A 25381-nucleotide genomic window follows, 5' to 3' on the forward strand; every position below is an offset into this window, starting at 1 on the left:
CAGAACGTATTGTCCCTTAAGCCATCACCTTTCGCTTCTGCTGGGAAGAGAAGCCAGCGGCTCTGCGTGCTTCCTCTTCATGCTGCTGGATTTGCTGTTGTAACAGAATGAGCTCCCCAAGCAGGCCCTGCCGTGAGTTTATAATAAAAAGGAGAGGAAAAATTTGGGGTGTAAGGAGACCAAAGTTAAACCAAAAGGCATGACAAAGACAGATGAAAAACAGGTATGAACGGGTCAGTTCAAACAAAAGTGAAATTAGCAAGATCTCTTGCTAGCTGGACTGGATAGAGCTAGCAGAAGCATGCATTTTGCAAATCCAGGTAGAACAAAGAAACCAACATTTAGTTACATTTTACAATTGTATTCAATTTTAACTAAGCATCTGAATATTTAAAAAATACTATCTATCCCTGCTTTAAAATATTTCCAAACTGTTCAGTACAGCTTTGTCAGTGAAAGTTCTTCAGCTTTTTTCACTTTGCTTTTATTCCTAGCAAAATACAGTCTATAAAAAGATGATTTTTGCCTGCTACTTTATTTTCTCAAACTAGCAGAAGAAAAATAGTTTCTCAAGCATAATAAAAGAAAAAGCTCCCTCTCCACTTCTGTAGCACACTGCAGTTTAAATTCATGCTGTCATAACCATTTCTGATCATTCAAAAAATCCCTAAAACTTGATGCTTATTCTTTTACTCATTCAGCATTTCCACAAAGCTTAGTTTTCTTTTATTCTTCCTCCACACCAAAAAATCCTATAATGGTGAGGTGTCTTTTAAAATTGGTTGAGAAATACTATGCCAGCATTTACCAGAAATTTATGAACTGTTTATTTCAGAGAATTCAGAGAAGAATATTAATGAACTATTTAAATAAAGCTCTTTAAAAAAATATTACATCTTCTAAGAAAACATTCAGGGAAATGAAATGTTTCAAAAACATACTTCAGGAATCAAAACAAGCTCTGAAACAGAACTTTGGTGTAAGAATTCAAGACATCCATCATCAAGGTATACACCTGTTGCATGAAATACACACACAGGCATGTACACGTAAGGATAAACACTACAAGAGAATGGATAAAAGGAGAGACATATCAAATGACCAAATACAAACATTTGTTAAACAGTGATTTGTATAATTTGAAGCATAGAAAAATCTTCTTATTTGCATTTTACTGAACCACTTTTAGATTTAATAATCTAAATTATTAAATTATTAACTATTATTAAATCATAGTCCTCTTATGCAGGACTAGCAAATGCACTAGAGCTGTGCCAGGAACTCAGGCAAAAGATTTCATTGCTACACAGCAGCAAGGAGAGGAAACCTCACGGCTACATTTGGTATTAGAAGAACAATAATAATATTTTGCTGTTTTGCAGACAAAAACTCTCGGTATCACCCAACACATTCCCTTTAAACATTACACTACGGGTCCAAAAATACAAGAAAAAACACTGAACAAAATCTGCCATGAAGGCCTTTCAGCATTTAAACAGGAAATGTAACAGAAGTTTGAAGTCACCAAATCTAATTATTTTATGAGCAATTCCTTTCAAAGACATCTGGTACATGTGACTCTTATTCCGCAATAAAATATGAAAAGAATCTTTTTCAACTGCAGTCACACCATTTAATAAAATATTCAAATAAAAACATGATATAATTTAAAAGGCTTCTCTGTAACATCTTCTTTGTATGTATCAATCAATAAACTTATTATTTCCTTTTGTCTTGATCCTCACTTACAATACAATATTTTTACTTCAATATAGTTTTTGTAACTGTCTTCACTCTTCTTTCTCCCAGAACAAAATTTCTTCTTTAATCCAGGTAAAAAGAGATTTGAACACCACATATTTAAACTACTTATCTGAACACTTCAGTAATTTTAATTTAATTCTCTTTTAAAAATATCGTACCTTTTGGATTAAATGAGAGATTATGAGATAAACATGTTAGCTGACAAGAAGCAGCACAGCCTGATTTGGTGTTCAGGACATCCTTCACTATCAAAGTTACTTTGCAAAACAGCTGGTTTCTCACTCATTCTACTCCCAGCTTTTAGAGACCTGTCTGAGGATCCCATGCAATAACAATTCTTCAGAAAACTCTTCCAAACAAATAATTTCTGGATTTATCAATTACTAATCTCTTCACAACAAAACAAAACCAGCTCATCAGGCACATTTAATAACATACTATTATGATAGTAATATCCCATACAATCATTTTATGAACCCATACAACCACAATTCTTAAACTAGCATTACTTGGCATTGAATGCAAAAAGGCCATCTTATCCATTGTCTTGAAAATAATAATTTTGCCTGCCAATAAACTTGGTGATTATGCTCTGTTAGGTATGCATATATGCCTGGTTTGAAATATTCTGACCAAACTGATCATATTAATTTGCAAATTATCAGTTTCTTATCAGATTTAATTATTAGACCAGACAAAATTTTCTTAATTATATTGATTTAATTGGTGCTATTTTCCATACCACAGTCAAAGTCAAAATGCAGGTATCACTGCATTGAAAACAACCACAGGACTGTAACAAGTTTTAATGATATTACTGGTATTTGGTAAAAGTGTCAGTTATTTCAATTATCAGAGACAATAAACTAAGATGACCACTTCTTCACAAATCAATAGTAATGTGTTATTTATGTTTTACACAGTGAAACCTGGTGTAAGCAATCACTCTGGAGAAAAACAGACAATTTACAGACAAAAGGGAGATAAAAAGCTAGGTTAATTCTCTTGTAAAAATCCATCACTGTTCTCCAGGGGGAAAAATGATTGTAAGACCAGAGCATTATAATATTTTACTATATATTTCCATGAATAATTAATGTAGAATCAATGTATACATGCCTGCATATACAGAAAAGTTGTTTATGGAAAAGTCACAGTTATAGTTTAAAAAGTTTCAGTTCATAAATAACTATAGGATAATTTATAAATTCCCTGATATATATTGTTTGCCTCCAATTTTTGTAAAACAGGTTTTAAAAATAAACACAGGAAAAATAAAAAGCCTTTAAAGAATGACCAACATGACAATTTAGTAATTTAACAGAAATGTTCATGAAAGCAAAAAAAAAAAAAAAAATTCACCTTCTTGACTTCAAGAAAAAAAGTGCTAAAACTCTAAGTTATCAAAATACAGTACCATTATTTTCCAGAGAATAGTAACAAAAATATGATGCATGCTTTATCTAGATAAAAAAAGTAAAAGACTAGTTTAAGAAATGGAAATTCTTTAAGGCAGAAGTTCTTAGGTAAGAATTACGGCTGTGAAAATGTCAACAGAAATGAGTTTGCAAGCAGAAATGCTTAAAAAGAAATATAAATGCCTAAACCAACTTCAGTAATAAGTTATAAACTCAAGTGCTATAGAGTCCAAGCCCTGGAAAATTGCAAATGCACATACAATACTTAAAAATCACATTCTTATTACAGACCAATTTTCTTAATAACGCAATTACTAAACATTTTCATGTCTGCCTTTTATTTCCTTACACCAAAATGTTTATTATCACTGCACTACTTTTATATACAAAAAGCATACTGAACTAATTTTCAACAATAAATTCTTTTCAAGTTGCTTCAAATGAACTGCAATGGGCTACTGATGCACTTTCAAGCAATAAATACCTGTTTATAAAGACTTTTTCAGGTTTGCAAGTGAGTAATTACCTTCTTGAACTGTTTATCATTGTCGTATCCCTGGTCAGTAGCCCGGAATGCTGTTTCTCCTGGAGAACCTAGGACACAATTACAGAAACTAATAATAAGATGCAAAAGACATTTAAAAATTCTCAAACTACATCTACCAGAAAATTAAAGCTTCAATATGAGTTAGTAATTCAATAGTCTTTGCAATTCGTATAAAAAAAATTCATCTTAAGAAACTGAAGAAGAAAATCAGTTTAAAACTCATCTAAATTTTTTTTATCTAGTTTATGACTCAGATTACTTATATCACAAGGGAGCAGGCAGCTTCATTTAGACTATTAAAAACTCTCAAAATATCGCATAATTAATTTTTGAGAAAGACAGAAGGATAATACAAAATCCACTGATGTTACTGTAATGAGGAAAAAAAAAAAAATTCCTTTCTATTGTAATGACAGGTTTTCAAAAGAAGCTTCTGGAACAAGCCTGAAAAAAAAAGCATCTGCTAAGGACTGTGGCAGAGATATATCATCTCTGTTCATTTTCATCCTCACAGGGGAGAACCTAGGTCAGGAGAAGTTTCCTGACCCAGAGGATGGCTGGGCACTAGAACAGGCTCCCCAGGGAAGTGGTCACAGCACCAAGCCTGGAAGAGCAGAAGAAGCTTTTGGACTTGACTCTCAGGCACATGGTGGGATTTTTAGGATATCCCTGAAAAGGGCCAGGAGTTGGACTTGATGATCCTGATAGGTCTCTTCCAACTCAGCATATTCTGCAGTTCTCTGATTCTATGAAGTATTTTTAAAATAGTTGGAAAGTATTTATAAATCCATATTAAGTTATACTGTAAATAGTTGTATTTATTTTGCTATTCACTCCTCTTAGTATAGTAGTGTTTTAACAGTTTGCTGTAAAAAAGCAGTTAAGGGCAGGAAAAAGGGCTTTTACACACCTAACAACAGAAGTAGTTCAGAAGCTCCTATGACTTCACTAACCAAATTGTAACCTGTGAAAAATCAGCAGAAGAGGGGAAATAAAAATTATAAACACAAAACAAAATGCAAAATAAAGATGAGGGATCTTTGTTTCATTTGGAGGACTACACAATCACAAATGGCCACTATGCCAGTGTGAGTATGAAAAGTTATAGGCGACATCTCACTCTCAGTCAATAACAACATGATTTTAAACTGTTAAAATTTTTAACAGCCAAAACACATAGGAGACTGTAATCTACATGTCACTCTGCTGAACTTGGCCCCTACTTAGATTCTTACTGTGTTTGTAAGATTAATAAATTAGTTCTGACATTGACAGCATGTGAAAGAAACAAAAACTTCTTATGAACACTGATATGAAAATATTTTCAAACATTCTTAGAACAATGATATAACCCCTCACAAATAGACTCTTTCATGAATACAAATTTGTGTGGTTTGATAATTAGTAAGGCATGTAATACAAATAATCTTGCAGTTTATTATAAGAATGAATGAAGTTTTGAGCTGTGTTCATTAACAAGTCAGATATGATGATCAAATCTAATTGTTCCCAGTTTTAAAATGGCCAGTGATAGAAATGTCTCATTTAAGTCTGCCAAAACCTGAAAACCATTAATCCTGCTACTGCCTGCACAGGCTGAATAGACAAACCACCCCTGTGCCTTTTCTGAAGGATTTAAAACTTTTACCTGCTCCTTTGAAACACTGCCCCACCTAACCTGAATCTCCAAGCACATTTTCCCGGGTCCATGACCACAGGGAAAACATCATTCAACCCAGAAGAATACCTTTGTATTGAAATCCCCTATTTCACATGCTCACAACATTAAGAACCTTCGCTCTTACTAATCCAACTCTTTTTTCCTGTAACAGCTGTGATATTGTTACTGTCCAGTGACACTCTCACCAAGTTCTAACCGGACATATCCAGCTTCTCTGACTCACTGAAGAATTGAACTTTCAAGCTGTTCATTTAGAGTTGTACAAGAATTCTAGTTTCATATTAAATTTCATATTTTAGTTCTCTGCACTTGCTACTAGAATTCTCAGTTTTAAAAATACATTACACTTACCTATGTCCACACTTTCAGAAGAGATACTCAATGCAAACACAAACATTTTCAGGATGTGCTTTGTTTTATCGTCTAAAGACATACCTATACCCTCATAATGAAACAGGTTCAGCATTTGAAATTAAAACTTAGCTGAAAATTTGCTCTCACCAGGAGAAAGAAATCCTTTCAGTGAAGCAAGGCTCTCTCCAATCTTGTCAAAGTCAGGCAGAAGTTTGGCAAGGTCATCTGCATCAGGGAGGGCTTTGAGAAGTTTTTCTAGGAAAACAGTACAACAGTCAGTGAGTCAGGCTTTTTCCTATTATTTTTGTGAACAAAAATGGCTTAGGCTATAAAACCTAGCAACTGTTTCAGGATATGGCTTTTAAATTTTTTTTAAAAAGAGGATGAAGAAGTTTCTTTCCACATGCACCTCCCCCCACTAATGTTGGGAAAGACTATGAGATCTGAAAAACCATTTGCCTTTTTAGACTTTGAACTTCCTGATAAAGTTGGCTGCCTCAGGTACTTTAAAACTGCTGAAAACGTATTGTGCATTTTACCACATTTCATACATTATTCTTTCACATACTTCATAGAGGATGTTTTAAAATTACCTGAAATTATAACTGTGCTCATGTTTTGAATCTTTTTAAGAAAAGCTTAGTTTTCAATTTCATAAACAAGTCAATTTTGTCATCATTAAAAGTAAAAATCATTAGCTTTACAGTACTAGAAAAATGTAGTGTCCACTTGCAGTAAGAACAAGAAAAACTTTAATCAGTTTTCAATCTGCATTTATCTAGATAATATTCATACATGCCATGGAGGTTTGATCTAAATACATATATATAAGGTCCCCCCCGATCCAAACCATTCTATGAGTCTATGCAGTAAAATCTTCATAGAGATGATTTTTTTTTAAAAAAAAGAATACTACGTTTCTACCCTGCATATAAAATATATGTCAGTGCTTGATTTTCAGATTTCTGTCTTTCATCTAAAAATACACAAAAGCCTCTGTTGCAACCTGAATGCTCAGGAAAGCAAGTCTCTATTTTTAATTTATTTTCTTCTGTATCTTCAAGATAATTTTTTAGATGGGCAGGTTCACTATATTGCATTTTCAACTGGTCTTTTACTCACACATATTTTTTACTGATCTACTTATATCTTCACTTGTAAGTAATTAATACAGAAATAAAGAACTTTATGCATAATACTACCAACACCTGTGTGAATCCCCTTGATCATGCTGCAACTTTCCTTTGACTAATGAGATTATATGGCTTTATGAAAGGACCAAGAACATTCTCAAATTAAAGGATGCATTAGGGAATATCCATGCTAAACAGAGCTTAAATTTTTCTTACAAACACACTGATACAAATGCCTTGGTGAGAAACACACCAAACTCCAAAAATAAAATTCCAGTCAAGTAACATTAGAAAAACTACTCCTGGAGTGAGGCCCTGAGGACCTACAGTCCTATGTTCAAGTTTTACACATGCCAGTCTTTAGACAGAGTAACATCATGGCTTTGTGATACCGAAGTCAACAAGTTCATCAAGCTCCCAAATGAAGTCAGGAACAATCCACTTATATTCCTCGAGATCTGGTATCATGTCCTTCCACTGCTCATATGTCTAACAGAGAAAGGAAAAAAATCATGGTAGAAATAGAAAAGGAAATGTACATAGAGAAGCGCATGAGAACTACTACCTACACATAAAACATACTAACCCACCATCTTAAGATAGTAGTAGTACTTTGATCTTTTAAGATCTATAGCAATTTTCTAAATAATGTTTTCCATATTCACTCATCTTTATTATCCAAACTAACCAAGCAATGGCATCTTCTATTTTTGTGATTATAACAAGAACTTCTGATCTGAAGTATGTAATAAAAAAGACAAAATGCATGAAGTAGCTTCCAGAGATAAATACCTTCTTAGCTGTGTAGCCACCTCCTACTGCAGATCCTAAGATGAGATAGCGAACTTTGAGAAGCCTGGAGGCTAATCTGGCCAGCCAAAAGTTCCTGTGGAACTGGTATCCATGTTTTACATTTAAAAGTTTTGTTTTGTGAAGGGGAAGACGATTGAGAGAAGAGAACTGCTGAATGGATATCCTTAAGGGAGGTCTCTGGAACTTTGAACTTGGATAGCAGGGATGATGTGTACTTCGGGAAACAAGATGTAGGTTTTGAAGGGGTGATTTTCTCTTTATTCCATAGCTGCTACTGGTTAGACTCCGGCAGATGACACTGAAAGAAAGACATTAAAACTTTAACTGATTTCTTCAACACACCATTAACTCAAATGCACAGAAGCAATCCACATTATATTTTAGCTGGTTACAGATAACCTTATTACATCACCCTGAAGGCTATTTTAGCTACTACTGCTATGCTTATAAGGAAAATAAAAAGCTGCAAACATCGTTAACGGGTACAGTATTCTTAGTGATTACAGACACAAAACCTTAACTACAAATTCTGAAGTCTGTTATGAATTACATTTAATTTTCACACTGCAATAAGGCAAGCAACATGTACATGGAAAAGTATCGTTTGGGCTAAGAGTCCACAGAAGACTTGTAACATACAAGAAAATGTAGCAGTTTGGCCTATCTTACTGTCTATTGGAACTTGCAGAGAACATTAAATTAGTACAGGATTTCCAAACTTTAAAAAAACCCAATACACAGAAGAAAATCCTTTGTAGAATACACTTGTCCTATTTGGCTGAGCAGATTCTCCTTTGGAGTCGAGGCACTTGGTAAATGACATCTTTCAGTTCCTTTCACTGGCTGTGGTTCTAGGATTACAGGACTATGGTTTTGTCTCGGGTCATGCATAGATAAGCTTAGTTTTGGAGATGGCTGCACCATGTGCGTTGATGCTTTCATGAAGGAATTCAGACTAAAGAGGGAAAAGCGTGGAAGAATTGACTCTGAAAGCAGAGCTCAGCCATGAAAAAGACATGTTAAAACACAGGAGCCTTATCAATCCTGCCTATGTTATGCAAACACATGGCCTGGAATAAAACTTGCGTACTTTTGATTACACTATCTGCACACTGCAACAGTCTGAGGTAATTTTGTTAGTTTAAGGAAATGACAACTGCTTTCTTCTGTAATTTATTGGATGTACCATCATATCAGAATGGTTAATATTAAATCATTAAATGAACACAAAATATGCGCGAAGTTACAGGCTTGAAATTTCAAAAGTTGAAATGAAAGCTTGTCTTCTGATGCTTTCTTCAGGGTTTTCAATATTATCAAGTGCATTTACTTCCAAATGGGACAAGTGAAAAAAAAAAAAGTTATTCATATCACTGAAATGCCAAATTATTAATCCCATAATCCTGAAATATTTAAAATTAACAGATCTTAACAAGAACAAATGAATCATACTTAGCAGAAAACATTGCAGCACTTTATAATAACATGCCCTATGATCTATACAGTTCTTTGCCTCAAGATTTTCAGTGTACTAGAGATGACAGCCATATTCTCAATATCCAAAGTGAAAGACTCTGTCATAAAAAGGACTTTTAATCCAGAAACTGAGCTTTTGCCGATGATCTAAGTTTAGAAATTTCCTTCAGTGCAATGGAAAGCTCAGCAAAGGAACTCCAGGGACTGATCTGCGAGTTCCCATTCCTAAGTCACTTTGGCTGTGAAGGACACCCTTTGCTGCTATAGATCACAGGTCGTAGAAAACCATCTCTGCAAGGCTGGGCTTTGGCAGTAAGAAACTTAGAACCTAGAAAGAGATCAATAAGCAGGACCAGAACAATCCCTAAAACAGTAAAGCATTTCTCCTCTTGGACATGGAATTATAAGAGGCTCAGAAGTTAACTACAAGTAGAAACATTACAAAAATGCCTCCACACTTGAAATGTTTTATTTCCCAGTTTTGAAGCCAAGTTTTCAAATCAAGGTGTGATAAGCCTTTTTGAAGTGTGCTAATGGCTGTTCATTATTTTGTTTTGCAGACATTACCATTTCACAGATATTATTTTCAGCAGAGACCATGGGGTAGCACATACTGTAGCAGTCACTGCTCATTATTCATCTTCACCTGGGCTAAAGGCATTTTGTCTAATATTACATAACTTTCTACTCTGTGATTTTTCTTTTAGAACACATTGTGTTTTACAACATTCAGTCTGTGTGTTTAAACTGAACCAAAAATTGAATTCCATTACACTCTCCTGGCAAAACCTTGATCTACAACTTCCTTTTGAGTGTTCTTGCATATTTCAAACTCAACTGCTTTACTTGCACATCTGAAATCTTACAATCCATTAAGACCCCCACTACTCCTCCACTACACCAAAACTTCCATTTTCCAATCCTCCTGCTGCTAAGTCTCCTGATGAATACTGACCGAAAAATCACCTTGAGATCTTCAATGAAAAGTACAGCTAGATTGAAAAGGATGGCAGAAAAATACTATTAAATTAAGTACTTAATGAGTTCCAAATGTCAAGCCTCTGCAACGTTGGTTTTAACAAAAACAATCCTTCCAGACACGAGTAGCTCTGCCTGACTACAGGCTGCAACACCGCACTGAGATTATAAATAATGTCTTGTAAAACACAAAAAAAGCGGCCTGCTATGCCTGTGACTACGAAGCATATGGAACCCAACAAAAAGCACGTGGCATTTTCTTTCTCATTCAGCACTAGACAACGCTTATTTTCCTACTGCAGATCCCAAACAGGGGGTGGAACTAGACGATCTTCTCCTTCCGAGCCAAACCATTTAAAGACTCCGTGAAATTTGCCAAGGAACACCGTGCTATTATTCACCATTCACTGTCACTGCTCCGGCCTGGAATGGTGTAGAACGGCGGAAAACAAGCTGTTGGGAGGGACAACGCCTGAGCACGAAAGCGGCCCCAGCTCCCCAGGGCGAGAACGCGGGAGAAGCAGCTCCTTTCTACATGCACCACCTCCCTCAAGTCCCAGGGGAGCTGGAGAATGGGAAACTGACCAGCCCGAGGGTACCAGGCTGCCTCCTGCAGCAGCCTCAGGCCCAGCCGTGCGCCACTCACACCCCAACCCGCTGTGCTGCACCGCCTCCCCCGCGGGTGCCCGGCCCGCCTGCAGCCCGCCGGGGTCCGTCCCGCTTACCAAGCCGCCGCCGCCCGCGTCCGCCACATCGTCAGGGCCGGGAGGGAGCGGGAGCGGCCCGGGAGCCGCAGGAGCGCGGCCGGGCTGAGGGCAAGGGCAGCGGCACCGCTTCCGGGCACCGCGGTCCGCCCGCCCGGCCCCGCCGGAAACCGCGCCTCACCGCGCGAAGGTTCCGGGCTCGGCGGCGAAGAAGGAGGGAGGGTTTAGAGGGAGCACCGCGGGGGACGGCCGGGCAGGAGCGGAGAGCCGGGGGGTGCTGGGGTGGCACACTTGGATCAGGGATCCGGGCACCGGGAGCACGGATCCCTCACACTTGGATCAGTGATCCGGGCACCGGGAGCACGGATCCCTCACACCTGGATCAGGGATCCGGGCACCGGGACCACGGATCCCTCACACTTGGATCACGGATCCGGGCACCGGGACCACGGATCCCTCACACTTGGATCAGGGATCCGGGCACCGGGACCACGGATCCCTCACACTTGGATCACGGATCCGGGCACCGCCACCACGGATCCCTCACACTTGGATCACGGATCCGGGCACCGGGACCACGGATCCCTCACGACACGGTCCTGGATCTCCGCACCGGAGACCTGGATCCTTCACAGCGGCCTCTGGGCCCCCCTCACACCCCAGTGATGGCCTCGGGGCCTCGTCCCTGTGCCCCTGACTCCTCTCGGGCACCCGGCAGGGCAGGGCTGGAGAGGGTGGGGAGGTGAAACCCAGCCTCGGTGGTGGTACCAGGGTCTTCCACTCTCGTAAGGATAAGATTCTGGTGAGTCCCCAGCTGTTGTTGTGGCTGGGGAGTGCAGAGTAAGGCAGCGCTGCCTTGAAAGCTGTAAAACACAAGGTGTTTCCCAGTGGGCTTCTGCGAATTGTTGGGTTGCTTTGGAGGCACCAGAAGAGTTCATCAGCTCCATCCATCCTCACGCAGGTTCACCTCTGGTTAGGAAGTTTCTGAGCAGTGCATGCCACACCTGTCCCTAAAGACCACAGACATTGGAGTGTTCACCTGGCAATGCCAGTGCTTGCTGACTTTCCCTTGTTCCTGATCTGAATCTTCTAACACGTCCACAGTGGACATGGATAATAATGCATTCTCCAGTTACGAGTTTGAAGACCGTTGCCATGGCTCCTCTTGGTCTCCTTTTCTTTAGATGGAAGAACACTAAGTACCTCTTCCATATTTTATGACTCCTTTGTCGTTCTTCTCGGTTCACTCTCCTGTGAACTGTCACCAGTTGATTCGCAGCTTCCTTTCTGTAATGTAGCCAGAACTGGGTGTCACATGCTGAGAAACAGAAAATGGGAATTGGGTGTTTTAGAGGCCAGGCTTCTGTTTATACAGTGAGATTTTTTCAAAGAAAAATAAATTGCATAAGGATGACATAATACATACATGGATCTTCAGGACGGAGATAAAAGTTGTTGTAATGAGGTGAGGCAAGTGATTTTGTCTCTTGCTTGCCTACTTTGTGACTAATTTATTTAAAAGTTTAAGGGACAATATTTTAAATCCTACTTCGCTTTTATATTTTAGCTTGACCAGTTGTTTTTGTAATTTATGTATAACTTTTAAAGGCAAGTTTCATCTTAAAAATATGAATGATGATGCTAACAAATAATATTTTATCAATAAATACTATGTAATTCTTACTCCAAACAGTAGAGAGCATCATATAACAAGGTTCCATTTCAGGCTGCTTTTTCTCCAGGCAATGGTGAACATGCTTAAGAAAATGATCAAATGTTACCATCGTTTTTGGTTCTAGATTAATACTGTGATGAATTATTATGACAGGATGTCAGACTATGGAAATTATGAACGTTTTGCACCTTTAACCTGTTTTTAGTTCATTTTCAGTGACAGCATAAGTACTCCTATAGGGGTGTCCTCCAGGAGGGCAGAACACCTTGGAGCTGGAATAAAACTACAAATAGTGAAGAGATTGTATGAAGCTTTATTCTTCCCTGGAGACCCTGCTTTTGTGGGATCTCTGCGTCTCTCATCTCTGTGCCAGAGCAACCAAGGACCTTTGCTGCACCCTAGTCTGCTACAGACACTGAAAGAGCAAGGGTGATATTTGGGAAAGTGGCAAAAGCTGACCAAGCAGAAAAATCATGTGTGACAGTCCTGTTTTTCATCCCTGGCACCTCCCAAAATAATTAATTATTTCCCCAAATCATCAGCCTGCCTTAGAAAAGGTACCTTTGCAGTTGTTTCCTGTCTGTTGCAGCTTCTAGATAGCAATGCTCATTTTGCCCATGTAGTCAGGTTTATCAGAAATGGAATTTAATATGTTCTTTCTTTTGAAGTTTTAGTTTATACTGTGACTGTCATATAATTGGAGTTCCCTTTGCTTGGTCTCAGAGGAATAAAATGGTATGTTGAGAAGTTCAGAGCAAGTTGCAATGGGAGGAAGGAGAGGGTGGCACTGAAGTTGTATCTGGAGAGAGCCTTGTTCCCACTTGATCTTGTGCAATAAATCACCCTCTACACAGCTTAGTACAGATTTATCATTTTCAGTCCAGCCTCTGGTCTGGGCTCCTTTTGGAAATGTGGTAGGTGTCAGGGTGGAACAACTCTGCTCCAGTGCTTATCACCAGCATTTTCAAATGAATCTGTCTCTGTGCTGTGCCTAGGTGCACATCTGCTTGTATTAACTGACCTAATTCCTTCATTTTCTCTTCTCTGTTTCCTGCATTTCTCCCTTTCAGTTTCTCTGAGCCTGCCCAATGCAGGATAGGCAGTGGTCTTTCCTGTTGCTTGGAGATATGGACTTGTACAAGTCCGTGCCTCATGGCAACAAAATGCTGAAGAATAGGAGCTAACTTAATACCTCTTGATCTGTTTCAATCACCCTAGAAGTAATGTTTTGCTTTTCTTGACATACTTGCTGGAAGAACAGGTTTGCCTTTCCTGATCTCACTCCTAAAATATTTCTTGTGTAACTTCTTAAAAAGTAGCAAAGTACAAGGAAATAGTAGTGAAATAAGAATAAATCACGAGACTAATCAGCAAATGCAGCCAAAAAAAAAAAAAAAAAAAAAAAAAAAGAGGTGGTAAAACATTCAGTGTTGTTTTCCTGCCAGCTTCCTTTTGGCTCTGATTTAAAGGTCACAGACATCTTATCCATCTTACTGACATCAGTGGGGAACTCCAGTTTTCCCCAGGAGTGAGTAAATAACCTAATTGGTGTTTCCCAAAGCTATATGGTGAGGTCAGAAGACATTCTATGAGGATATTCTTATTCATGAACTAAGGTCCTGGTTACAGATCCTACCTGGTGCAATCCTGACATACAGTTAGTGCATAAATCCCCCTGCATGAACTGGGGCCCCTTTTTACAGTGCCAGAGCTTGATTTATTTTCCATGGCATATGTGGGGATCACTGCTGGACAATTATTTCAGACTGGTTGCTAAGAGTGTTAACAGTAGCAATGCCTATTTTGTTTCTTATTTGGACACACTCCTGGTCTCCAGTGATTCCATAATCTCCTGAAGAAAAATACTCCCCTCTTGCCCTCCCCTAAAAGTTTTGTGCCAACAGCGCTTGCTTGCACCTAGCAGAGTTACGCTCTGGAACCATATCGTGGCAAACACTTGTAACATTGAACTTTTTCTTTCTTGCATGGTTTTTGAGTGAATTCTGCATGAACCCTCACAATTGCAAAACTCCAACAACAGAATGAAGGGAGGAGGAATAAAGTGTTACCTGCTAACCCCAGAGAGGGAGGAGCTCCCTACTTCAAACATCATCAGAATTATAAGGAAGGTGTGTACTTAGAGCACTTCCTCAATGCAGAAGTTCAAGCACATTATGCTGAAGACCTGTCCTGAGGGTGCTGTAGAAAGTCTCCAGAGGGTCATTTCATGGGGGAAAATCCTGCCAAGAACCATTATGCACAGCTTAACCAGGGAGAAGAGAATGAGATGGTGAGTTGTATCTCTGTCTAGGTCTTTCTCAGCTTGAAGCAGAAGGTGGCATGTGTTCTGCAATAAAATGCTACAGACTGTAATTGAGTTATTGGTAGTTGGGGTGTTTCCTTGGCAGAAACATACAGTTAGAAAGGAATGTAATCTTTTTTAGCAGAAAGAAAAGAAGGTTGGTTGTGTTCATTGGTTTTAACCGGTTATCCCCTCCAATAAGGGATGATGGCTCAACAGATTATTCATGTGGTGTTACAGATCTAGATGGAGGTGCTTTAATATGAGCTTGAGGGATGGGCCAAACCAGCATCCCCAACCACTTGACAGCTGGATCTCCAGGATAAGCTCCAGTTAGAGAACTACAAACCCTGGCTTTTTCCAAAACATAAAAACACCTGTTATGTTTTCACAAATTACTGGCAAATGCAGTCTGTTGAACTGACAACACTATCTCAGAACCTGGGATTCCTAAATACAGAACTGCTGTATTTCTTTCCAGAGTTTTCCAGGGAGAAATGTGTCTGCATGCATTTTGTAACATTCTATGTTTACACAAAATCTCTGGTCTCCTGCATGGCACTACTCTTTAGTAATAATGCCAGTGCACGATTGAAGTGAATTCGGTGCTTCTGAGCTGCTTTGGCATTACTGTGTGTTCTTAGTCAGCTATTCACATGGATTCTGTCCCTCTAATGGATTCTGTTGGAGATGTCAGATCCACAATACAGCTGTACAACAAGAGTTCTTAGGCATATCTGGTAAATGCAGTGCTTCTCAAAATTCTTGTGCTGCAGAGCCACTGGAGCGCTGATGTGAATGCCTGCAGGATTTCAACAGCAAAACTACTGAAACACAGTTACAAGTTGACACAGCTGTTCACTTTCAGAAATCCTGGAGAAGTCTTCGAAATCCCACTGAGATTGCTGTTCTAGTGAAAGAGACTGTGTCTTTGCAAACATGGATACCTGTTATTTTGCAAAGAAAAATGTAGATTTGCAGACAGCCGTCTCAGGCATTCAGGGAAAGGGAGATGCCACATTTTGCCTAATGCAAACCTGGGGAATGCAGTAGAGAGTCACCCAGCTGCATCAACTGAGCAGTGCAGGAAGCACAAGGCACTGGCTCCGAGGGTGGGGACTAATTATCTCCGTGCAATGCAGAACCCGACTGGCTCTGCCACCCAGTTACTAAACCGGCTGGCAGCACCCCACTCCTGGCTCTAGCCCTGGTGCTGATGTGCCACTGCTCCCCAGCTCCAAACAGCTGCTGGGTTTGTGCCTCTGCTCCACCCTGCCTTGTCCTTCTAGGACTATAAACACCCTGTTGTGCTCTCACCACTATTAGTGCTGTCTCTAGCAATGCCAGAATTGAGCTGGAGCTAATTAGATTTAAGTGGATTGTCTGGTGCTGTGTACAGTCACTGTTGTACCCTGAATGTTCACTTCCAGCTCTGCACTGCTGGGACGCACAAGCTGTGCTTGTGTGGAGCCAGTATCCAGTATCATATCACCATCTCACCAGTATCATACTGAGCCCATGTGTCCTGAATCTGGTGCTCAGGGATTTGCACTGTGAATTTTCAATGCACAGCTGCTCTGTGAGCTCAGTGCTGAGTCAGTCTTCACTATGAATCCAGAGTGTCTGGCAGTTGCCATGTTCTCCATGAGTATGGTCAGTGCTCATTCACCTGGGGTTCCCAAATGGAAGAAAAAAGGCTTGTTAAGCACTTGAGTAGAAAATGCAATTAAAACTGTAGCCAAATTATGCTAAAATAGGCAGGAATGCATGTGTATTTGTTACATAGATGTAAGAGAGAAAAAAAGTATGAGATAGTGGAAGATATCCCTGAGGATGTATGAGGTACTGTAGGAGGATGAGAAAAAAAGGAACATGTGTGTAGAAAAAGAGAACAACTAATGTGTGTATTTGTGTGAAAGGAAAAAAGAAAGTAGTATGTCAATGAGAGTAGTTGTGAAGAAAGAGAAAAGGCTGTCTTTAAGTAGAGAAGTGAAGAAGAATACATGAAGTAAAGAGACTTTTTTTAGATTCAAAGCAATGTAAAATATTTTTTGATGTTGTTTTCAACAGCCAGTTTCATCTACCTGAACCAAATTATTAACAAGCAGTTCTTCTCAAACAAGATCAGATCTTTTGGTCTAATAATGTAACAGCCGACACTGTGCAAGTGCCAGTTCTTCCAGAGTGGAATAGTTCAAGTAATCTGAAAGCATGCAAGGAATTAATTTGAGCTTTGGATATGCAATGCTTCCCTGTGTTGAACCAGATGTCCAATTTGTTGTGGAAAGTTCAGAAACTCTAATAAGAAGGAATGCTTTGAAGTTTTCTTCTGTATTTCAAATTTTTGGTACAGCTGAGGTGCTAGATAGTCCTGGATTTAAGAATAATCACTCTGATTTACAAAAACTAACCTGTATATCCTCATGTATGGCTTTGGGTTTACTTTACAATTGCTGCAGAACATTTGCTTGAATGAAAGTTCACTCTTCTGCTATGCAGCTATAACTTAGCAAAGTGTATTCAGAGCATGAGATAAACTCTCTCTCCATAACCATTTGTAGTACCAGAAAGATCTTAGTAGTGTGAGAGAGCTCTGGACACTCCAGAGCTCCGGAGCTTGCCTCAGAGAGGGCTAATAGTATGCTTCCCTTCTTCTGCTTGAAGATTTTGAGAAGTACATTTAATGTGGAGTATGAAGAGGAAGTTAAAACACAGCTTTATGCTCTCTGCCAATTTGATGTTCTTCTCTGCACAGCTTGGGAATAATCATTCCCTTTGCACAAAACCTAAAGTGTGAAGCTTAAGTCTTGCAGTGCAAAAGATTGTGATAGACTTTGACAGGCTACTGCCTTGGGAAGGATTTGCCAGCAGCCTGTCTTGAGCATGTATTCTCCTACTGCTTTGGCTGAAGGAATGGGAGAACTGCAGTCAGTCAGCTGGTGAACCCCAGTTTATTGCTGCATCTTGGCAGCTGTCTACCTCCTGTGAGATGCCACAGTTCTGAAGGGAATCTGATACAGGAATTTTATATACTTTGAATTTGAATAATGCAACTTTTAAAATTGAAATAAAATCTGAAAGGTACAATCTTGTTGCTAAAGGAACAATAGTGAATATCACTACTGATTTCAGAGTGAACAGGAACAAACCTCTATGAAACAGGCTCTGGTTGGTAAGAATGAGATTCAGTTATTAAATTGCTTGTGAAACTTAGCCAGTTTTTCAAGTCTAATCCTATTACCTGTTGTTATAGCAACAGGTTGTACATAATAGGGTACCTGGTGTTGGGGTTGCCAGAAATATGACCATTCACAGCCACTGCTTAGGCTCCCTGATTGTAGCAACAAGCTTTGTTTTCACCAAAGAAAAAGGTGCCTGAATTTGTTTGACTTTTGCATTTGAATTCTGCTGTGCAGATGACCTGGCAGTTAGAAGCAATATTTCTTTTAAACATAAGTAACAAAGACTTGCTGGACACTAGAGTGATAAGCTCTTGAATGCTGGCTTTGTGTGATCGTAAAAGCAGCTAAGAACCTTACTTGCCAACTGAGCAGGTCTGGCAGCTTTTTCTGTCCAATAATCCTGGCTCCTTCTTAGACCCTTCACTCACAAGTCAAACCATTTTGTTACAGTCACTTCTCTGTTGCGAGTCTCAAGAGAAAAGGAATGTTAACAGATGAGGGAATAAAATTTTACTATACTCTACAATTAATTAAAAATTATTCTGTAGAGATGAGATGAACACTGTACATCAGCCTATTTTGTAGATGGTGTTACCTCCTATGGGATAATAAGAAGCCCTTTGGAGTCTTAAAGACAGCTAATCTTCACTTTATTTTCCACCATTTCCTAGTCTGGTGCACTCAAGAACCCATATTATTTGACTGTGAACTATTTTATATGCCAATGCTCTCATTGAATTCTAAAAACCTGTTTATGCATTAGAAAAGTTGTCAAGGTGCAAATCTGTATTCATCAGACCCTCTTCAAAAGAAGCATGTCTGCAACAGCACAACAAAATTAAACACAGCAAAAGTTATTTCCTTAACAGCATAAAACTAATGTGACAGACGTGCACTCACTGCAGTTTGCCCACCAGGACTTCTGCCAGCCTTGAAAGTATTGTTTGCCCTAGTGGACATGCATTTGCTTGGAGACCTTTGTAGCAGAGGCCGAGTGAATCCTAAATAACTTCAAGAATTTCTAAACCCTAATTACTATACGTTGTTAATGTGGCTGAACAAACCTGCGCCATGTGTGTGCCTGTTCCTCACTTCTTCATGCACATTATGAATACCTCTGTTATTGGTCTAATATTCATCTGCTTTGTGGAAGATAATGGTTTTGAGAATTCTTCTAAAGAATTGTGTTTTGACTTATCTGATGAGTGAGAAGTTTCTGCTTCAACAAGGAGTTATTCATGTATTAATTCTTTTTTTTTTTATGAATACAACATTCATTGCTATAATCCTTCCAGCTGAAAGCACAGGGCCAGAAAAAACTCCTCAACCTAAGGAACATTCAGTACTGAAGTTAAGCTTGAAAGGTTCTGGCTCAGGAGACTTTGGCACAAGTCAAATTTGGAACTCAGTCTATTTCCCTGCCTAGCTTTACTTCTTAGTGACGTGGCCCAGGTGATCCACTCCAGACATTTCCAAACCGTGAGAAATTATTTGCTTTGGCAATAGATTACTTCATGGACATCTAGATACATCAGTAAACATCTGATGTTTATTCTTTCCCAGTTTACTCCTTGTAGAACTCCTGAACAGCTGCGTTAAGAAATGTCACACTCATCAAGACATGAACCAACAAGCCTGAACCAGCATCTCTGTTCATATGGCAAATCATGCCCTTGAAGGGTCAGAACAGTTTAATGGTATCCCTCTGTCAATCTGTCTCCCTGTCTGTCTCAAGAAAGTCCCTTGTGAGAAGCTCAAGATCCAGCACACAGCATAATGGATATCTTAAAGAGCATGATCTTTTCTTCCAAGATGATCTGTTTTCCTTGTTTGCATCTTCTGTATTTCAGGATGAGGAATACTGATACATGCTTGGTACTGGGAAGTTTCTTGGAATATGTTGTTTCAAATCACTTTTTGAATTGAAACTATTCTGGAAAAAAAAAGGCCTTAAAACATACGCTGGAATAGGGGGACTCAGATATTTTCAAATATTGGTGCATGGTTTCCTAGGCAAAAATACAGAGAAATACAGAGTTTACTCTAGTTTTGTGGTTATGTTATGTATCAGGCTTGGGAAACCATTGACCATTTCAGTGGAGAACACTGTCAACAGAAGATGATCTCAAATGACTGCCAATCAGAGCATTCACCCTCTCTCTTCTTAATTCCTTTAGTACAACCTTACTGACTTCTCAGGCATCGGGCATAAGACACAAAAACTGGAAATTAAAGGAGTGATTCATGGGCAGAAGCAAGATGCACATGGAAGCAATCCTGGTCTTCCCCACCCTGATATTCATGCCCATCCCAAAATACTATTCCAGTTATTCCAGGTCCAGCCATATATTGAAGGAAGTCCAAAGGCGTGTTCTTTTAGCAGTTCTTCCCTTTGGCATCTCTCTCTTCTTGGGAGATCCTTTGCCTTGTTGACAAGCTGTGAAGTCTGGATCCAAACATCTGGATCCTGCTAGTAAGCAATTGCTGTGAAGAGTAAGTTCACATTGTTCTATGCATTATTCTGTATGCTGGTGCTGACACTATTTCTTTAACCTTTTTGTTAAAGTTACAGCAAGAGAGAGTTGAATGGAGACCCTTTACCTGTTTATAGGAGCATGTGAATATTAATTGTACATGACTGCCACACCAACTACCTCCTAGCAAGCTTGCCTGTCTGCTGCCCTCCATGGGCTTCCTTCTATCTGCTGTAGAGTTGCCTTATTCTCTTGGTCTGCTCAGAGATTATAGAAGCTTTTGAAAACGCTGTGTATGCATCTCACATGTGGTTTAACCAGGTCCTGTGCAGTGGCAGTGCAGGCCACTTCCCGTCGTTGTTTACCATATTTTTTCCTCATGGTTGCCAACTTCTTCCCCTTAGAAACCTCTTGGAGATTGCTTAGGATGACAGAGTCTGTCTTATGGGGAATGCCACAGAGCAGGTGTGCCGAGGCAGCATGTGGAACCACTGGGCAGGGCTTGCATTTCACATAACAAGCAGACACCAGCACACAACCAGGAATTATGCGTTAGTCATCCTTACAATTACATTGCCTTTTCTTCTCACCTTATCTTGCAATATCTGTGGCTGCAGACATCTGATCCTCAGAAGCAGATTGCACAGTTGCTGGAAATATACTTGGAAGAAAGGAATTGAAGAACCTTAACCCTTATCAAATCCTCCTGGTCACCTGATGTAATTGCAGCCATGGAATCTCCCATCTTAGCTTCAGCTGCATCTCCTCTATAAATTCACTATACATCTAATTTCATGTTTTCTAAGTCCCTGCTAGCAGTACTGTGAGGAAATTTGGCCATGGTACCAAGACCTGCAGCTCTTGAAATGTAATGCTGACAGACATCTCTTTGATGTTTTGGGCAAGTCACCCTGCCTCACTGTAACAATTTCCCCAGCTTTTAAAATGGAATAATAACACCTACTCATACAACTAAAATGAGTAGCTTCCTTGGTCCTCTGAACATGTAAAGCATTCTGCAAGTGTTCATCATTTGATGTTCTTACCAATTATTATTATTATTATTATTATTATTGTTATTATTATGTTAGACCAGTGGCACATGGGCAAGCTCAAAAATTCCCATACTGGAGCTGTCATGGAGGGTGGCAACAGCTACAAAAGCTGTGTCTGTGCCAATTTGTGCACAACAGCTCCAGCTCATGCAGGCACACAGTGTCATTCAGCACCAAGCAGAGGCACTGGCTGAGTGTCTGAAGTATAGGTGCATTAGTGCAGATCACTGCTACAGCAGGGGAGCAGCCCTTCTAATGCAGCAGCTCTGCACTGATCACTCACCAGCCCCTGGTGCAGATGTACTTAAACTTTGCAGCTATCTGACCCTTAAAAAACTTGACAGTCAAATCTGAATTCCTGACTTGGAGTAAAGGTTTGAACCTTAGGATGCTATCATTCCTGCTCATGCACACACAAAACAGTGTCTCGTGGAGTTTCACAGCTACAGAAAAATAGCAATTGGATCTGGATTTTGTGAACGTGGATGAAAAGTTGAAGATGCACATTTTTGGTAATCATGTTTAAGACATGTAAAGCAGCCAAATGCAAGTTCTATGGCTTGTTTATCACAGTACCATACCTAACACTACCTACAGGAGAGCAGTGAATGACAGGAAGGTATAGTATTGCAGGCATTTCTTTAGGAGAAATATAATGATTTTCCCCTTCTCTTTGCTGTACAGGACATATTTGGCTACAAAACTCAAAGCTGCCGAAAGGCTTTGTGCATTGCTGGATACATCTTGTCCTGTGGTGCTCTGAGGCTGCTGTTTTACTGGAAGCCAGAGTGGGATGTGTGGGTAAACTGCATCCGATGCAGCTTGGAAGAAGCTGATATTGTTCTGCTTAGAACAACAGTAGGTGCCTACTTTAATCTTTTAATTAGTCCCTAGTAGGTAGCTATTTGAAAGGTGAGTTAACTGTAAGGTGTCCAGTTAGCTGAAATCTCTTACATTGCTGGTTTCCTGCAATAGTATCTTAAGTGTACCACTGTTGATCTAAAGAACTTCAAAGTATTCCACAAATTATGTGCATGATGATGGTGGGAATGGAGGGTAACAGCTGATCAGACAAGGTTCATTAAAGACATTGGGATGATAAAACCTGCAATATCTGTGGTTTGAAGACTGTCATTTGTTCTCAGTACTTCTTCCTCCCTTCTACAATCCCTGTGCTTTCTACATTGTAGCTGTGTGCTGCAGGTTCTAAATCACCTGTTTGTTTGGCAATATCCAGCAGATCCTGTTTCCCTCACTTGGCTATTCTGGTGAAGATGTCCCTCTCTGCCAAAATTTATCCACTGGACCAAATTAAAGATTTGTCTAGCAGGGTCCCCAGCAGTGTCCAAGTGTGTCATGAGGGATCAGTACACAGAAGAGGCCAAGCTTACACCGCTTATTTTCTTGGCTCTGTTTCCATTTTCCATCTGCACTTCCCCAAGCTTGCAATCATGCAGTTAATGCTTTCAGAGCTGGTACATTTTGCAAGTAGTTTCCTGATACTGGTCTCTGTCTGTTGAGGACTATACTGAAGCACTGCAACATATACAAACCCTGGTTTTATTTCATGGAAGCTACCACAACACTAAAGAAGCAAACTGAGACTTGGGTCTGAATCCCAGCTGAACCTGAGTACTCCAGGACCTGGCAGAGTTGGTTGACTTCCAAATATTTGATTTGTTCTGCTTCAAAGATTCCTGAACAATGGCATTTTCAATGTTTGCAACTGCAAAATGGATCACTTACTGCCTCTGTGTTTGAGCTGCCTTCTTAAGTGAGAACAGCAGCATGCAGTTAAAATCCCACATTTTGAAAACCACAGATCTGCCTGTTGAATACTTCCTAATGAAACAATCTGCAGCCTAATAGTCTGGGGGTATGTTTTTTCTTTTATTAAAAACATCATATTAGGCTTAATATCCCTTTTAAATCTTCAATTCAGTTTGCATTTTTAATTACCTATTCTTGTGTGTAATTTTAAAAAGATGTGCCATGGCGAGCACTTTTCAAATAAATGAGTTTTTAAATGATCCTTTGTGTAATTAAGCAGGAATTGAATCATATTGTATGTTCTTGTTATCAAGAAGATTTCTCAAATATGCTCTGGGTGTTTGAAAATTTGAGATTTCCTTCATGATTCTTTGTGTTAAAATGACAGTTTTGTTTTGCTACATTCTGATTATATCAGTCCTCAAATGTGATGATGGCTACTGCTGATGAGGATACAAGTAATTTCATCAGCTTGATCCTTGTAATTATCTTTTACTTCACATAAAACCTTAATTCTTAAGTTATCATTATCTCTGCATTTGCAATATAAGAGCCTATTAGCTTACTTTTGTTATTGAATTTTGATTCACTTTAGTTTGAATGATGAGAACCTGTGTTATTCACTGGTTCCCATCTCAATCTGCATGCCAATGTCTACTCATTCTGAAATCTAAATTAAAGATAAATATCAGAAAATAAATGCTATTCCACACAAAAGATTGATTTTAGAAGAAAAGTGGGCAAATAAGATATATAAACATTATTGAAGTTCTTTTTTTCACACTTAAATTATTCCAAAGGACTCATATTTGGTACAGATTTTTTTTTTTTACTGTTCCCTTTTCTAATTAAAATTTTGTAACTGCAAAACTGCTCACACACAGAATGTAAGTCAGTCTCATAGCTGACCTTAATGCATGTAGTTCAGTGTTTGGGACTGAAATTTAGCATGAGGCTACTCACTATGGTAGTTGCTCTAATCTCAACACTTGTTATCAGGCAGTTCTAATGTTCAACTTACTTCATAAAAAGTGGGAAGGTCATGAACTCACTTTGTGGCAAAAGCTTGTGTAAGGTGCCATAAGTGCTGACACACTTCTTCCAATGAAGTGTTTACTCAGGAGTGACTGTAAAGGTACTGGCACTAAACATCCATTTTGCAGCACAGCGCTGTGTTCCCTTTGATCTTCCCTTTACAGCACGGTCACTGCATCTCAGATTGTCCTGTGCTGTTTGCCTGTCCTAGATCGTGACCTGGGTGTTCACATTGCATCCTTATTAGCCAAACGCTGGACCTATGGTCACTGAAGTGTTTGCAGTACTTGCATTTTGACAGGACAGTGGATCTGTTCTTATTCTAATGATTTTTCTCTCAGTCACAAGTGTTGGCAGGCTTCTGTTGGTTAATCCTTAAAAAAAGCCAGAGCTGTGCTCTAGAAAGGCTACTGTAATCATTGACTCCAAGGTGAAAAGGAGTTTGGTTGGTGTTTGGGGCAAGTTGTGACTCTTCTCTTCTATACTCACTTAGGATGATTTTCGGACTTATTCTCGTAAGACTGTGACATGGATCTCTGTGTCTGCATTTATCAAAAGTAAATCAGATTATCCAGCCACTGAGGAAGACTCAATCTTCAGTAAAGCCATTATGAAGCCAAGTTTGCAAGTAAGTAAAGTATTCCCTGTAGCATCTGGGAGATGATGGCAAATCTCAGTCACGCTTCATGGAGTGAAAGTGACCTGTGAATGCATCCAGCTAAGAATCTTACAGCTTGAGGAACACAGTGAGCTGTGGAAAAAGAAGAGAGCTGTACTCAATGGTTCTTGCCTCTGTAAAAACCCTCTCTTTTTCTGAGAGGGGTTATGAAATGAGAATTCTCACTATTTCTGATAGAAAACCTGTAAGTAGGAGAGCTTCAGGAGACTGGGGTTGGCGGTGAAGAATCAGAGTTCCAAATCAAAAAATCATTCCTGACGTAGGAATCAGGGAATTTAGGGGTGACTGTGTGTCTGAAAGGAGACTGTGCAGAACTGAACACTGCTGCCCCAGTAACATGA

The 25381-nt window shown here is 39.4% G+C and overlaps 2 protein-coding genes across 18 annotated transcripts in view; one reads left to right on the forward strand and one right to left on the reverse strand.

The window, feature by feature from the left end:
• The window catches only part of OPA1 (OPA1 mitochondrial dynamin like GTPase), a 60303-nt gene extending 48556 nt beyond the window's left edge, over positions 1-11747 (reverse strand). For 2 of the 15 annotated variants that reach the window (XM_086843621.1, XM_086843620.1), the window contains exons 1-7: positions 10890-11154; positions 7690-8008; positions 7290-7386; positions 5912-6019; positions 4640-4693; positions 3709-3776; positions 29-127 (exon numbers count right to left, since the gene is read on the reverse strand). In XM_086843621.1, the coding sequence (XP_086699747.1) occupies positions 29-127; positions 3709-3776; positions 4640-4693; positions 5912-6019; positions 7290-7386; positions 7690-8008; positions 10890-10918 (774 nt within the window). In that variant the 5' untranslated portion in view covers positions 10919-11154. Of the gene's footprint in view, positions 1-28; positions 128-3708; positions 3777-4639; positions 4694-5911; positions 6020-7289; positions 7387-7689; positions 8009-10141; positions 10179-10565; positions 10863-10889 lie in introns of those variants that run through there. The other 13 variants (XM_086843626.1, XM_086843625.1, XM_086843633.1 and 10 more) reach the window with 11 other exon arrangements.
• ATP13A4 (ATPase 13A4) overlaps positions 11155-25381 on the forward strand; it is a 40414-nt gene continuing 26187 nt past the window's right edge. Inside the window, exons 1-5 of one of the 3 annotated variants that reach the window (XM_086843618.1) lie at positions 11155-12333; positions 12760-13100; positions 14541-14833; positions 22241-22414; positions 24855-24989. In XM_086843618.1, coding sequence (XP_086699744.1) covers positions 14771-14833; positions 22241-22414; positions 24855-24989 — 372 coding nt within the window. In that variant the 5' untranslated portion in view covers positions 11155-12333; positions 12760-13100; positions 14541-14770. Of the gene's footprint in view, positions 14834-22240; positions 22415-24854; positions 24990-25381 lie in introns of all 3 variants that reach the window. The other 2 variants (XM_023933067.2, XM_086843619.1) reach the window with 2 other exon arrangements.

Source organism: Cyanistes caeruleus, chromosome 10, assembly GCF_971803275.1.
Source record: "Cyanistes caeruleus chromosome 10, bCyaCae1.hap1.1, whole genome shotgun sequence".
Lineage (NCBI taxonomy): Eukaryota > Metazoa > Chordata > Aves > Passeriformes > Paridae > Cyanistes > Cyanistes caeruleus.